This window comes from Asparagus officinalis, chromosome 3, assembly GCF_001876935.1.
Source record: "Asparagus officinalis chromosome 3, Aspof.V1, whole genome shotgun sequence".
NCBI lineage: Eukaryota > Viridiplantae > Streptophyta > Magnoliopsida > Asparagales > Asparagaceae > Asparagus > Asparagus officinalis.
Window position 1 is genome coordinate 310,452 of NC_033796.1, and position 14,581 is coordinate 325,032.

Sequence of the window (14,581 nt, forward strand, 5' to 3'; positions counted from 1 at the left end):
GGGGGGGGGGGGGGGGGGGTTCTAAAATTAATCCATGATTTTATGTAGAGGGCCTCTTTACAAGAGTATTTTTCTTTAATTTCTATATTTAAATATATAATCATGAGATTTTTTAATTACGGATAGTTATAATCTAATATCTGATAAAGATTACAAACTATTTGTGTATTAGAGTTTTTTAAATTATGAATAGTTTCAATTTCATAAGAATTTTTAGGTGAATGTATGATTAAGTGTCCACATGTCACCTTCTGACAAAATAAAAAGACATGTAGATTTCAATCAAACGCCCTCAACTATTTTAATTTTAGAAAGTCACCCTAAAGTTTGGACATATTATAGATAACCTTACTCAACTTTGAAATTTAGAAAAAACCCCCTCAACTATGGGGTGTCTCACAAAACTCCCCCCAAATCATTTACACTTTTCTCCAATTCCCTTGATGTCATTTCAAATTGTAAATAACTAAAATACCCTTTTGAAAATCAACCCATTTCATTACAAAGAAACGCCCAACCAGTGAAAAATAGAACTATTTTGAATTTACAATGTTTTTTGCCCTCTTTCTCCTCTCTTTCTCTTATCCTAAAAAATCATGGTATTTTTTTATGATTGAGGGTATTTTGGTATTTTCTCAGTCACCTACTTGCCATATGACATGATAGACCTACCAATATTAGCTCTCAGGGTGTAAAGTGAGAAGAGTTCATGGAAATTTCTCAAAACTTCAAACTCAAGGGGGTTATCTATCTACAATAAGCTCAAATTTGAGGGGGTTTATCAAATTAAAATAGTTGAGAGGGGTCTTCTGTGACACATCTCATATTTGTTAGGGGGTGTTAATTAAGAAAAGTTCAAGGGGTTATCTCAAGTTTTTATAGTTGAAGGGGATTATCATCTACAATATGCTCAAATTTAAGGGGGATTTTCATATTAAAATAGTTGAGGGGGCTTATCTAAAATTAATCCATGATTTTATGTAGAGAGGCTCTTTGCATGAGTTTGTTTGCTTTAATTTTTATATTTAAATATATAATTATAGATAGCTATAATCTGATAAAGATCACAAAAAATTTGGTTATTAGAATTTTCTAATTATGAACATTTTTAATTTTGATGAGAATTTTTAGGTGAATATGAGATCAGGTGTACATTCGTCATTATCTTCTGATAAGATAAAAAGACATGTGAATATTTATAATACAACACATGTTAATTTATTATATCTTTATAATATGACAAATGTTAATTTTCTGTGTGAGAATTCCAACAGTTTCTTATATAGAAAGGAGGGACACCACAAGTTCATCCCCTCAAAGTCAGTCACGTTGTTTGATTAGTCTTTGTCTCTTAGCATTGGCATATATCAACTGATAACAAGAGCAGACCAAAAGAGCGTGCAGATATCAATATCAAAATCTCATTATCCCTTATCCCACCGTGCCCTGACTCATAACTCCACTATTCTTTGTCACAGCTTATGTTGCATCGGATGCATTCTTCTCTTAGGGGGTGTTTGTTTCAAATCGATATGGATTTCACCATGGGATTTAAAATCCATAGGTGTTTTGTTATGGGTTGGGATTTCTAAAATGTTATTTGTTTCATTAATATTTTGGGATTTGGAATACTATAATTTGTAATATTTTATTTATTTCAAGCTTAAATTGTAGCATTACCAAATGTCAAAATTTTGTAATATGATGAATATGCTATCTTGGTGAGGTTACCTCCCACAAAAAGACAAAATTGAGATTTGTCAAATCATCTCTAATTGAGAAGTAAGCACACTCATTTATAAGATTTGTTAAAATCCTCTCCAATTGAGAGGATTTGGCAAATTCTAAAAATTAGGTATTTTTGTACTTTTGTGATTCAATATTCTAAAAAAATTCTTAAAACAAACACCATATATGGAATCCCAAAATACCAAAAAACTTATTTTTTTATCCAAAAACTTGTAATCCATAGCATATGCCAAATTTTTTGCTGAAACAAACACCCCCTTACTGGACCACTGTGCAGTTACCCCTGTAAAAAATAAAAATAAAAAACTGTTTCTTCAAAATTACCTTATACCTACTCTTGTTGTTTCTACAGTACAGAACGTAAATCACCACTTACCAGGATGCATATAAATATAATATTATATTCTCCAGCAAATATATATATATTTCATTGTCTTATTTCAACTAGGGGTGTCCAAAAAGCCCGCCGGCGCCGGGCGCCAGCCCGGCGCTCGGGTGTCAAAAAGCCGCCGGCCGGGCCCAGCTCTGGCCTCGCGCCGTGAAACCCGGGCCAAGTCCGGGCTCCGGGCCGGGCCCGGGCCGCCTTTTTGGTGCCCGGCCCGGGCCCGGCCCGGCCCGGAATAGTAGTTTTTTTATTTTTTTATTTTTTATGTATTATATTATATATGTATATATAAATATATATAATATGTATAATATATGTATATATAATATATTTTTATATATGTATAATATATGTATATATATATAATATATGTATATATAATATATTTCTATATATGTATAATATGTCATATGTGTGTATATATATACTCTCTCTTAGTATATATGTATATATAAGTATACTCTCTCTTATATATGTATAATATGTGTGTGTGTGTGTGTGTGTGTGTGTACACTCTCTCTTAGTATATATGTATATATAAGTATACTCTCTCTTGTATATGTATAGTCTCTCTTATATAAGTATATATAAGTATACACTCTCTTATATATGTATAATATATGTGTGTATATATATATACTCTCTCTCTTAGTATATATGTATATATAAGTATACTCTCTCTTATATATGTATACTCTCTCTTATATAAGTATATATAGGTGTATACACTCTTATTTATATATGTATAATATGTATACTCCCTCTTATAAAGGTATACTCTCTCTTATATATGTATACTCCCTCTTATATAAGTATACTCTCTCTTATATATGTATAATATGTGTGTGTATACTCTCTCTCTTAGTATATAAGTATAGTATATTACAACGGCTACTTCTTCCCCATTGGCCCAACGGACAATGGTTACTTATGCGATTTTCTCTTTCTTAAGTTATAGATTATAAATATATATAATATATTTACATATAATATATGTATATATAATATATATAATATATGTATATATAATATATAGTTACATAATAATTTATAAGTATATACTAATACATAATTATATAAAATATAATAAATTTAAACTAATTTTAAGCATTTTTAATCAAAAAAAAAGAAAAGAAAAAAATTAAAAAAAATCCGGGCCGACCCGGAGCCCGGCCCGAGCCCGGATTTCCGGGCCGGGCCGGATGGACAGGCCTAATTTCAACCGCTGCATGGAGATGACATGCAATTTTTTATCTAGGACTCAAAGACGAGAGGTATACAAGGTAATCATAATCAATGACTATATTCATGCTAAAGAAACATGACAAATATATCAAGATTTCAGTGGATAGCATGCACGTGTGTGCTCATGTGCAAGTTCATGCCATATCTAAAAGATCTTAAGCACATGGCTACAAAAGATGAAGTGAGAGAAAGACGGCCTAACTACCAATTTCATATTAAAGTTATTAGAGAAATTTGGTGAGTGTTTTGTAGAGGATTCTGGTATCCTGAAGTAAATCATGACTGTTTGTGGGGTTTTTACATCAAAAACACCTTTACGTTTACTAGAATTGCTACTTACTATCTTTAAAGTTGTTTTTTTTATCATTAGCACATTTACTTACTGTTATGATAATTCACCATCTAAAAATAAAAATATCGAGAAGCTATGTCTTTATGGGCCCAAAAGAGCGATGGCCCAAACCAGCTTAGCGGCCCAAAGCCCAGCCAAGAGCGAATCTATCGACCAACTGAGCAAACAAATCATCTTTACCGACACGAAGTGCGGGATCAGTCAACCCCTCATGATCGAGACGACTCTTCAAGAGTCCGCCCGCCTCATGACCGAGACGACTCCTCAAATAGTTGGCTCGACCATCTACTCGGCAGTCTACTCGACCAGAAGCTCGCTCGACTATCTGGTCGGCAAATCATAAGGACGACTCGAAAACCAACCCGTCTCTACTGAGGGGATAAAATTCAACTCAGCTCCCTTCAGATATGCATCAATCGACACTACAATATTGATCAATCCCATAAAGATCTCAACTCTGACAAATCTCAGACATAAACAGCTTACTCTACTCCACTTCCCAGATATCACTAAGATATCCTCTCATGTGCTCGAATGACTTCCCTTTCAATCATCAGCTGACATCTGTAAAGTAAAGAATAACTAAACAGCTAGCCTATCTTCCGCCATGTCTAATCTGTCAAAATATGGGACATGTTGGAGACATCCTCTCCTATGCTTGAATGACTTTCCTTCCAGTCACCAGCCGACATCTGTAAAGCGGAGGATGGCTCAGCATCCTGTTTGCTCACTTCACCACCGCCCTCCTGTGCATAGTCAAAGCCAAGGGTTAGAATCTCAGGGGCGAAGGACTATAAAAGAGAAGAAGGAGGGTAAGGAAAGCGGTCTTCTCTCTCTTTTCTTAATCTTGACTCTACTAAGAGGCTGGACCTATATTAAATTCGGGGGATCATTTTCTCCCTCTTGATCTACTTTCTTTTTACTAATAACTCTAAAAGAGTACCCCCTAACAACAACCTCAATGGTTCCGGGACTCTCCCTCAAACCACACTCAAACTCACCAGCTGACTTGACCGTCGGAGGTACCACGGAGAAAACTAGCCCCGCCCTCTTACGGGTTCGTTCTTCTTGTTTATGCAGAAAAATCTGGAATTCCAGTCTAAGGATCGGGCAAAAAGTCAGTGGAGGAGTCGGCCCCATCTCTCATCCTCCTCTCACTCTTTGTCATCAGCGGATAGCTCTCATCGACTGTGTGATCTCGGATATCAACACTTACTAATATATTTGCAATGTCACACCTATTTACGTTTTCAGCTGAAAATCACACAGAATGACAAAAATAACCTGACTCCAAACACGTGCAAAGCGTGTATGCTCAATTAGTTATAAAAAGCAAAGATTTTTTTTTCAATTTTTGTCCCCCAAAAATTTCATGTTTTGATATTAGACCCAAAAAACATCATATTTTGAAATCAGGGTTTCCAGGTAGTTTTTACTTAGATTAGATTGGGAGTGAGAAGATTGAGAGGATGTGAGGTTAAGGGTTAGGGGAAGATTGAGGGCTCTTTTTCTTGGATTGGAAGGAGGGCGGAGGATTGAGGGGAGATGAGGTTAGGGTTTGGGGATTGGATTAGGGTTTGGGGGAGGGGGAGGGGGTTTGGGGAGAGGAATTTGAGGGACTAATTTCAAAATATGAAAGATGTCGAGGTCTAATATTGAAAAAACCCTTAAGTTCGACACACGTGCAAAGCACATGTCTTAGCTACGGGTAAAATGATCATTTTTACATGTTTTTTGGATTGAAAATATAAATAGGTGCGACATTGCAAACATGTTAGCAAGTAAATGTGGTATTGATTAAAAAAAATAAGAAAAGACTTAAAAGATGGTAACTAGCGATTTTGGTAGAAGTAAATGTGGTTTTGATGTCAAAACCACTACTTGTGTTTTGTTTATTGAAATCCAACAACTGGACCATCAAGTTGGAGCCCATGTCAACGTACTCTTGTTTCTGGCTGTCATCATTGCGGCAATTTTGTTTGAGTCTAAGAAATTGGAGAGTAGGGTCAGGGATTTGGGCAATAAAATCATGTACTTCATTATTACTTTGTGTTACCACAACCCTTTGTTTGAACCTGCAGGCTCATTCAAGTGGAGGGGAGACTTGCAATTACAAAGCTATTGTGATTTTAGAGGAAGAACTGGAATGAAAGCACAGCCTGCAGGTTTCTTCTTGCAAAATCCATGCTTCAGAATTGGAGATGTTAGTTACAGGTTGGGTCAGAAAAGTTATGGCCAGGGGAACCACCTGATAATCTATATATTTAAAAATCAAACAAATATAATACAGTTGATAATAGTGTATTGTAGTGGGTTTTAGTCCCACATTGCTTGGGAGAACAAACCTCACACTCCTCTACTTGTATAAATATATGTGCACACTCAATATTCAATTAAAGGGAAATTTACCCAAGATTCTCTCTCTCTCTCTTACTTTAACATGGTATCAGAGCTAGGGCTATTTCCCTTTCAATAAAATTTTTAACGCTTTTGCGTTCTTTTGCCAAATCTTGGCCTTATTGCTTTGCAGCCGTTTAATGTTTTATTTTTTTTATTTTTATTTTTAATTATTTGGCGTTCATCTGCCAGATATTTTGGCCTTGTCGTTTTGCGGCCTCTTAACGCGTTTCGCGTTCTCGTTTAACCTTCGGGTTCTATTTTAAACCTTCGGGTTTCATTCTAACCTTCGGGTTCTATTTTAAACCTTCGGGTTTCATTCTAACCTTCGGGTTCTATTTTAACGGCATTGTCGTTTCAAGACCGTCTCTCGGTCTCAAATTAACGGCATCGTCGTTTCAAGCCGTCTCTCGGCCTCAAACGAACGACATTAGTAACAGCATCTCGACATCTTAACGTCTCAAGATTGCTGTTATGGCTCCTTCAGAGAAGATTCCCAAACCACCTTTGCCCCTCAATGATCAAAGTGACTGGGCAGGGTGGTCCACCATTGTCACCAATGCCTTGCGTGGCGCTGGTTTGCTTGATCATCTCACCAGTACGGGACCAGTTCCACCGTCCATCAGCACTGTTGCTTCATCCAGTACTATTGCCTCTGGCAGTGGTGATGTCGATCTTCAGACTGCTCGTGCTCTCTATGTCAAGGAGAGTTCAGAGTGGCAATTGCAGGAATTTCGTGTTATGGATTATCTCACTCGCTGTGTTGGCTCTGGTCTCACTGTCGAGATTGGCTCGCTTCCCTCTGCTCAGGCCATGTGGACTCGTCTCACTGAGCGTTTCACTGAGTGCTCGGGTGCACGGGAGGCATATCTTCTGCAACGCATTTCTCTACAACGCAAAGGTAGTTCATCTCTGCAGTCCCATTTTGGACAAATGCAAGCTTTTTGGACAGAGTTACGCTCCATGCTTCCTGGACGTAATTCCACATATGAAGACTGGCTAGCCTGGTACGAACGGCATGAGGTGCATCAATTGTTTCAGTCCCTTCCTGAATATTCAACTATGGCTGATCAACTACTTCACCAGCCTCAATTTCCGACTTTGGCCTCAGTTATGGGAGCTCTCACTGCTTATGAGACCCGGCAGCAGACAGCACGACTCAATTTGTCAACAGACACTCCTACCTCTTCACTCGAGACTGTTTTGTCTGTACCTGTCACTGCTCCTGTTATGAATTATACTTCTCCACAGGCTCCCTCTCCACAGGCTCGATCTAAGCTCTCTTGCAAATATTGTAAGAAGGAAGGACACCGCATTGAGACATGCTTCAAGCTTCATCCTGAGTTACGTTCCTCAGGTACTGGACGTGGTCGGCGACCCCCTCAGTCTCAACCCTCTCGTACACCAGGATTGTTGGCCAATGCTATACCTTCTACTACTTCAGACTCTACTATTCAAGCTATTGAAAGTCTTCGCCGTCAACTTGATGCTTTTCAACATATCACCTCTACATCCGCCGCACAACTCTCTGGTATGCATTTTGCTGGTTCTTCAGCTAATCCTTCAGTCTCTGGTATGAATGATCTCTGGATTTTTGACTCTGGTTGTTCCTTTCATATGACTTGTAATGCCTCACTTTTATCCTCTGTCTTTACTTCATCCTCTCTTCCTCCTATCTACACAGCTGCTGGACAACCATTGTCCATTACTCAGTATGGCTCTATTACCCCACAAAATGATCCATCTGGTCGTCTAACACTTGGTCCCGTCTATGTGGCTCCACAATTGTGCTTGAATTTAATTTCTATTAGCTCTTTATGCATGGCGGGCCTGTTTGTCTCATTTTCTTCTGATACTTGTATTGTGCAGGATCCACAGACGGGCAAGACGGTTGGGGCGGGTCGTAGGAGGCACAAACTGTATTTTCTGGAATATCTTCACCTTCCAGAGTCCATACGTCCACGTTCTCTTGTTGCTTCTCTTTGTTCGTCAAAACCCTCTACCTCGCTTCCTGCCAATTTATGGCATAGACGACTTGGTCATGTGTGTAATAAAAGGCTGGAGAGTCTTATTCAGTCTGGAGTACTTGGTCCTGTATCATCTAGTTCTAGTATTGAGTCATGTGCTGGTTGCAAATTGGCTAAATTCACTGCTTTACCATTTAAAATGAGTACATCTGTATCCACTTCCTTATTTGATTTAGTACATTCTGATATTTGGGGGCCAGCTCCTTTGCCTTCTTCATCTGGCTACTTATATTATGTTAGTTTTATCGACGATTTCTCTCGTTTTACATGGGTTTACCTACTTAAGAATCGCTCTGACGTACTTACTGCTTATCAAGCCTTCACTGCTATGATTTTCACTCAATGGCAATCTCGTATTAAAGTTTTTCGTTCTGATTGTGCCAAAGAGTACCTATCCTCTGCCATGCGCTCTATCATGTCCTCTCATGGGACTATCTTTCAACAGTCATGTCCCTACACTCATGAGCAAAATGGTGTTGCTGAACGCAAACATCGTCATATCCTCGATACTGCCCGATCAATGCTCATTTCTTACTCTGTTCCTCGTCGTTTCTGGGCTGAGGCTATTCTCACCGCGACTCATGCCATTAATATCACTCCATCTAGCTCTCTTTCCGGTGCTACTCCTTATAGTCGTGTTTATACTCATCCTCCCCGTTATGATCTAGTTCGCGTTTTTGGTTGTCGATGTTTTGTTTTTCTGCCATCTCACGAACGTGATAAATTGTCTCCCAGAGCAGTTTCTTGTGTTTATTTAGGAATTAGTTCAGAACATCGAGGTTATCGTTGTTATGATCCCGCAACTCGTCGAGTTCATATATCTCGTCATGTTCAGTTCGAAGAGGATTCTCCATATTATTCTACTTCTGATGACTTTAATTTCCTCCACTCTACCGATCATGCTTCCCCGTCCACTGCATCACCCACTTCTTCACCTCAATTTTCCTTTCGAGATCTCCCTGACATCTCTCCCTCTCCTTCTGTTGACTCTTCCTCACCTGAGTCTTCTCTTACACCATCTAATCCATATCCTGTGGACACAACTCTCACTCCAGAAAATACTGTTGATCTTCATGCACCTGCGCCAGCATCTCCCCCGCCTGAGGTTCCTCTTGCTCTTCGTCGAGGCAAACGCCCACATGTCATGCCTGCCCGGTATGCTTCTGTTACTTCTTATTCACCTATCTTTCATAACTTTCTTGCTGCCATTCATACTATTGTTGAGCCAAAGTCCTTCCAAGAGGCAGTTCAAATTCCAGAGTGGCGACAAGCTATGGCTGAGGAATTTCAAGCATTTCAGCAAACTCATACCTGGGATATTGTTCCCTGTCCTCCTGGGATCTCTCTTGTTGGCAGTAAATGGGTTTATAAGGTCAAGTTTCGTCCTGATGGCACCATTGAACGTCGAAAAGCTCGTTTAGTGGCTAGAGGTTTTACTCAGCAACAAGGTATTGATTATGAGGAGACCTTTGCTCCTGTTGCTCAGATGCCCACTGTGCGTACTCTCCTTGCGGTCGCTGCTGCTCATCGTTGGCCCTTATACCAGATGGATGTCAAAAATGCTTTTCTTCATGGCTCTTTATCAGAGACCGTATATATGCAACCGCCTCCAGGGTCAAATATTCCTCCGGGACATGTATGTCTCCTTCGTCGTGCTGTTTATGGTCTCAAACAGGCACCCCGCGCTTGGTTTGAGTGTTTTCGCGATGTTGTGCTCAAAGCGGGCTTTATAGAAAGTCATCAAGATGCTTCTCTGTTTGTTCGCACTACATCGCGTGGCAGGGTTTTATTACTCATCTATGTAGATGATATGATCATTACAGGTGATGATATGACAGGTATACAATACGCAAAATCTCAGTTGCAACAACAGTTCCACATGAAGGATCTTGGATCTCTTCGGTATTTCCTTGGTCTAGAAATTTCTCAAGGCCCGCGGGGTGTATTACTGTCTCAACAGAAGTATCTCTCAGATATTCTAAATCAAGCTGAGTTAACTGATAATACAACTGTCGATACTCCACTCCAGCAGAATGTCAAACTTTGCTCTACTGACGGTGAGCCTCTATCTGATCCTACCCGATATCGACATCTTGTTGGTCAGTTGGTCTATTTGTGCATCTCTCGACCAGATATCTCTCATGCTGTTGGTATTGTCAGTCAATTTGTTAGTGCCCCACGTTCTGTACACTATGCTGTCTTATTACGGATTCTTCGGTACCTCCGGGGTACTAGCACTCGCTCACTTTTGTTTCCTGCTACATCTAAGTTAGAGCTTTGTGCATATTCTGATGCTGATTGGGCTGGTGATCCAACTACCAGAAAGTCTACCACAGGTTATTGTATATTTCTTGGTGATTCCCTTATTTCCTGGCGAAGTAAGAAACAAGATGTTATTGCTCTTTCCAGTACTGAGGCAGAGTATCGTGCAATGTCCACAACAGCTAAAGAGATTATTCATCTTCGTCGCCTTCTCAGTGATTTCGGTATTTCTGTTACGACTCCTACTCCTCTCTACTGTGATAATAAGAGTGCCATCCAGATTGCTAATAATCCAGTATTTCATGAAAGGACCAAACATATTGAGATCGACGCTCATTTTGTCCGTCACCAAGTTATCAAGGACAAGACAATTCTACTTCCTCATGTTTCATCCGCTGACGAGCTTGCAGATTTCTTCACAAAGGCCTTACCTGTTCATCGGTTCCAGTTTCTTGTACGCAAACTCACTTTGTTTGATCCAACATGAGTTTGAAGGGGGCTGTTGATAATAGTGTATTGTAGTGGGTTTTAGTCCCACATTGCTTGGGAGAACAAACCTCACACTCCTCTACTTGTATAAATATATGTGCACACTCAATATTCAATTAAAGGGAAATTTACCCAAGATTCTCTCTCTCTCTCTTACTTTAACACAACTCTTATTTTACCTTTTCTTAGTTCTTTCTGGAAAAGTAGCACCAATCAAGGCCTTGATTTCTGGAATCAATCACGCTTATAGATCAAAGAACAATCCCTTTTCTGTTATTATAGAATCTAGCTAGCTATTCCGAAGTCAGACTACACCAGCTTCCGTTGAACAAACTTCAAAGAGTAAAATTTCCCTATAAGTAGAGTTGGGCTATATAGGTAGTACCTTCATTGTATGTAAGAGTTGTCGGATTAAGGAAGCTAAAGCGAGTAGCTTGTGAACAACTCCATTAACAAAAGCTTGATGATTGCTTTTCTATATAGATGGGTGAGGAGATTTGCTGATTAGTTTAACCGGCACGTGCAAGACAAGGACAGGAGGCACTGATCATTTATTTGATTAAGAAACCAGATTTCATAAACCATGGTGTCATACAAGGAACCGACTCTGGGCTTACAGAACTGAAGTTAGACCCACCACTAGAAATTAAAGAGAGAGGGAGAAAAAAATTAAACCTGGAGACAGTAAAGGGAGATCACAAAGCACGGGCACATGTGAGTGAGGAAACCAATCAAGCCTCACACCAACCAAATGCAAGGAAATGTGAAGAGCCAAAGCAGACGTGACAAAAGACAAGGCAAAAGGCAAAATAACAGGAGGACAGGAGTTGGTTTGAGAATCAAGGTAGTTATTCAAAGGTTCAAACTCCAACTTGGTTGGTTACTTAGCGGTTACAAAGATATATAATTTTTTATATGAGCTTATTCCAGGATTAAAGGATGGGTATATTATATAACTGTGAAAAGCTCGTGGTATACCAAGGATGCAGAGCAAACACTTGGAAAGTTCATATGAGATCAACTATCAAAACTATTTCATTGCCATTGACTTGTTTTCATGTGTGCTTGTCTACATTCTTAAGAGTTTCAACATGAAAGCTAAAGAGAACCCAAATCCTTTTGCCAATTTTGTTAAATTCGTTTACTTTTACATGCTTTTCGGATATCTGTAAGTATGCTTTGCTTTCTTACTTTAGCTTTTTTTTAGCTATTTGCCAAGTTGTTTAGAGACATCACAATGGTCCTGCGAACAGATTCATCTTCTAATAGCTGTTACGCTCATATGAGCCTGCAACAAATATTCCTGCGTCATTTAAACTTCCGCTTTAATGAAACAAAAGTGGAAATTTTTGAAGCTTGTGTGTAAAAGTTAAAGCAAGTTGTTTAGTTGGATTACATGCAAGATGGGACTGGAGATATGTAGAGTTTTGGTATAAAACAATGAGTGAATTGAAGTTAAAGCAAGTTGTTTAGTTGAATTACATGCAAGTTGTTATTAAGCATAAGTTTTTGTGTCTGATAATGAGGTAATCCATTCTCATTCACTCACTCAAATGGGGGACCACATTCACATAGATTAGAGAGTGGATGAAAATGAGGCACCTCACTACTATAAGTGTGTGTGCGCGCACGTGCGGGATTATATATGCTTTGCTGCTAAAATATTGTTTTTCTTAGCCGCGGTAATTCAGACTAATTTAGGGAAAAGTTGTCTTCTTTTATTGAGGAAATGCACAGAAGGTTGTCGGAGTTGTGTACTGTGAGGGAAATAAATGAAAGGCTGTAACAGTGATGGTAACATATATACATTTATGAATGCCTACATCCGGTAGGCATATGTATCCCGAAGGGTTAAATGTTTTGTTACCGTCACAATGAGAAGATCGATTGCACGAATACTACAGGACCAGATGAGTTGAAGGAAATGGACACAAGGTGTGGGATACGGCGATCTTGGATAGAAATTAAAGAGTAAACATGGGGAAGAGAGTTGCGTGTTACGTACATTTACTTAACATACAAGCACGGTATTTATCGCCTTTGATTATTTGTTTCCTTCCAGTCCCGGTCTGAAATGTGCCAACCTCCAAAGATGCAGCGGAGGCTAATAATAAGCTTAATTGGCTGCTCTCAGCCATGTACGTGGAAGTTGATCATTAATTAAATTGTTGTGACCCAACAAGTTAAATAGTTCTTGCAGTTCACACTGCTAAAAGTCATCACGTACAATTGCAGCAGGTACGTTGTTGTGTGTGTGGTAAAGGATTGATCCACAGGTCCAACGGCTACAGGAAGTGGCTCTAATCTCTTTATAATAAACAAGTGCGTGGGTAAAAGCAACCGGCGCGCATGACTTTAATACAAATCAGTGAGGCCTATGGGCTATTCACTTCTCTCTATCTCTCTCCTCCCTTACAGAGTGCCCATGGAAAAACCGTAAAAGGAAATGTCCTTCATCCCTCTCTTGGTTGAGAGGCGTTGCTCTTCAAAATTTGGGCTTTTTTACCTTTTTTTTTTTTTAAATGGCTTTTTACGCTAAAGCTTGATTCTGTAATACAAAGTCTCCAAATTATGTACGTTTAAAAATGATATGTCGATAGTAAAATGGAGGCAAGGGACTTTCAATTTAAAAGCATGAGGGTAGCTCACTTTTTTTTTTAACTTTTACCCTTTGAAGTTGTTTTTATTCAGACTAGTCCTTGTCCTGTGATTAAAGATGCCACAAACAAAAGAAAGATCTTTCAAATCCTAAAACCGCCTTGATGACCACATGGGATGCGCCTCACTTCATTCTCTTTTGATGGTATATAAGTTTATAACTGTCCTGTTTCCAAAAGTCTGAGAGTTCGTTCAGTTTGTTTAAAATAAATAAAAATAATAAAAAAAAGGAGAGGGTGAAAAAATCTCCCTCCCTCCCTCCCTGTTGAGAGATTTGATTTTCCAAGGCGAGGAGGGCCCAGACCAGACCTCTATTTATTGCCCCCAAACCCATCCCCATTCCCCTCTACAAGAATATCCTTCTCTCATCTCTCCTCCGTCCTTCCATTTTCTACACCCATCGTATTCCAAGTAAACATACTGCAACCTCAGCTCTTTTCGTTGCCATCAATTTTTTGTTAAATACCTTCGTAGAGATATAGGGCTGAAAAACAAAAGTCTATCCAATTTGTGCAGGGAGGTGGTGGGGGGGAATGGCTTCATTGATGTTGTTGCTGTCGGTGTCGGTGGGTTTCGGTTTGGTGCCACTACTGATGACCCCTGCGTACGGGTACGGACGCGGAGGAGGAGGAGGAGGAGGAGGAGGAGGGGGATGGTCCAGTGCCCATGCTACCTTCTATGGTGGGGGCGATGCTTCCGGGACGATGGGTGCGTATTATATACATATCCGCCTATTAGATTGTATCATAATTTCTACTACTTCCTTCAGAGGGAGGGACAAAAAGATATATACATTGCCTCGTTTGTTTGTTTGTTTTTTCATCCCCTTCCCCCTCCGGCCCCTTCCTTCCTTCCTTTTTAATCCAATGTTTTCGTCAAATCAATTTGTCCCCCGTCGGTGTTGTCGCAGGGGGAGCCTGTGGTTATGGGAACCTGTATAGCCAAGGATACGGGACAAACACGGCTGCGCTCAGCACAGCGATGTTCAACAACGGCCTCAGCTGCGGGTCTTGCTAC

At 39.5% G+C, this 14,581-nt stretch overlaps 1 protein-coding gene across 1 annotated transcript in view; it reads left to right on the forward strand.

Annotated features, from left to right (window-relative positions):
• The window catches only part of LOC109832545 (expansin-A10-like), a 1,945-nt gene continuing 1,212 nt past the window's right edge, over nucleotides 13,849-14,581 (forward strand). The window contains exons 1-3 of the mRNA XM_020399885.1: nucleotides 13,849-13,975; nucleotides 14,081-14,272; nucleotides 14,475-14,581. The exon at nucleotides 14,475-14,581 is cut by the window's right edge and continues 179 nt beyond it. Coding sequence (XP_020255474.1) covers nucleotides 14,098-14,272; nucleotides 14,475-14,581 — 282 coding nt within the window. The 5' untranslated portion in view covers nucleotides 13,849-13,975; nucleotides 14,081-14,097. The remainder of the gene's footprint in view (nucleotides 13,976-14,080; nucleotides 14,273-14,474) is intronic.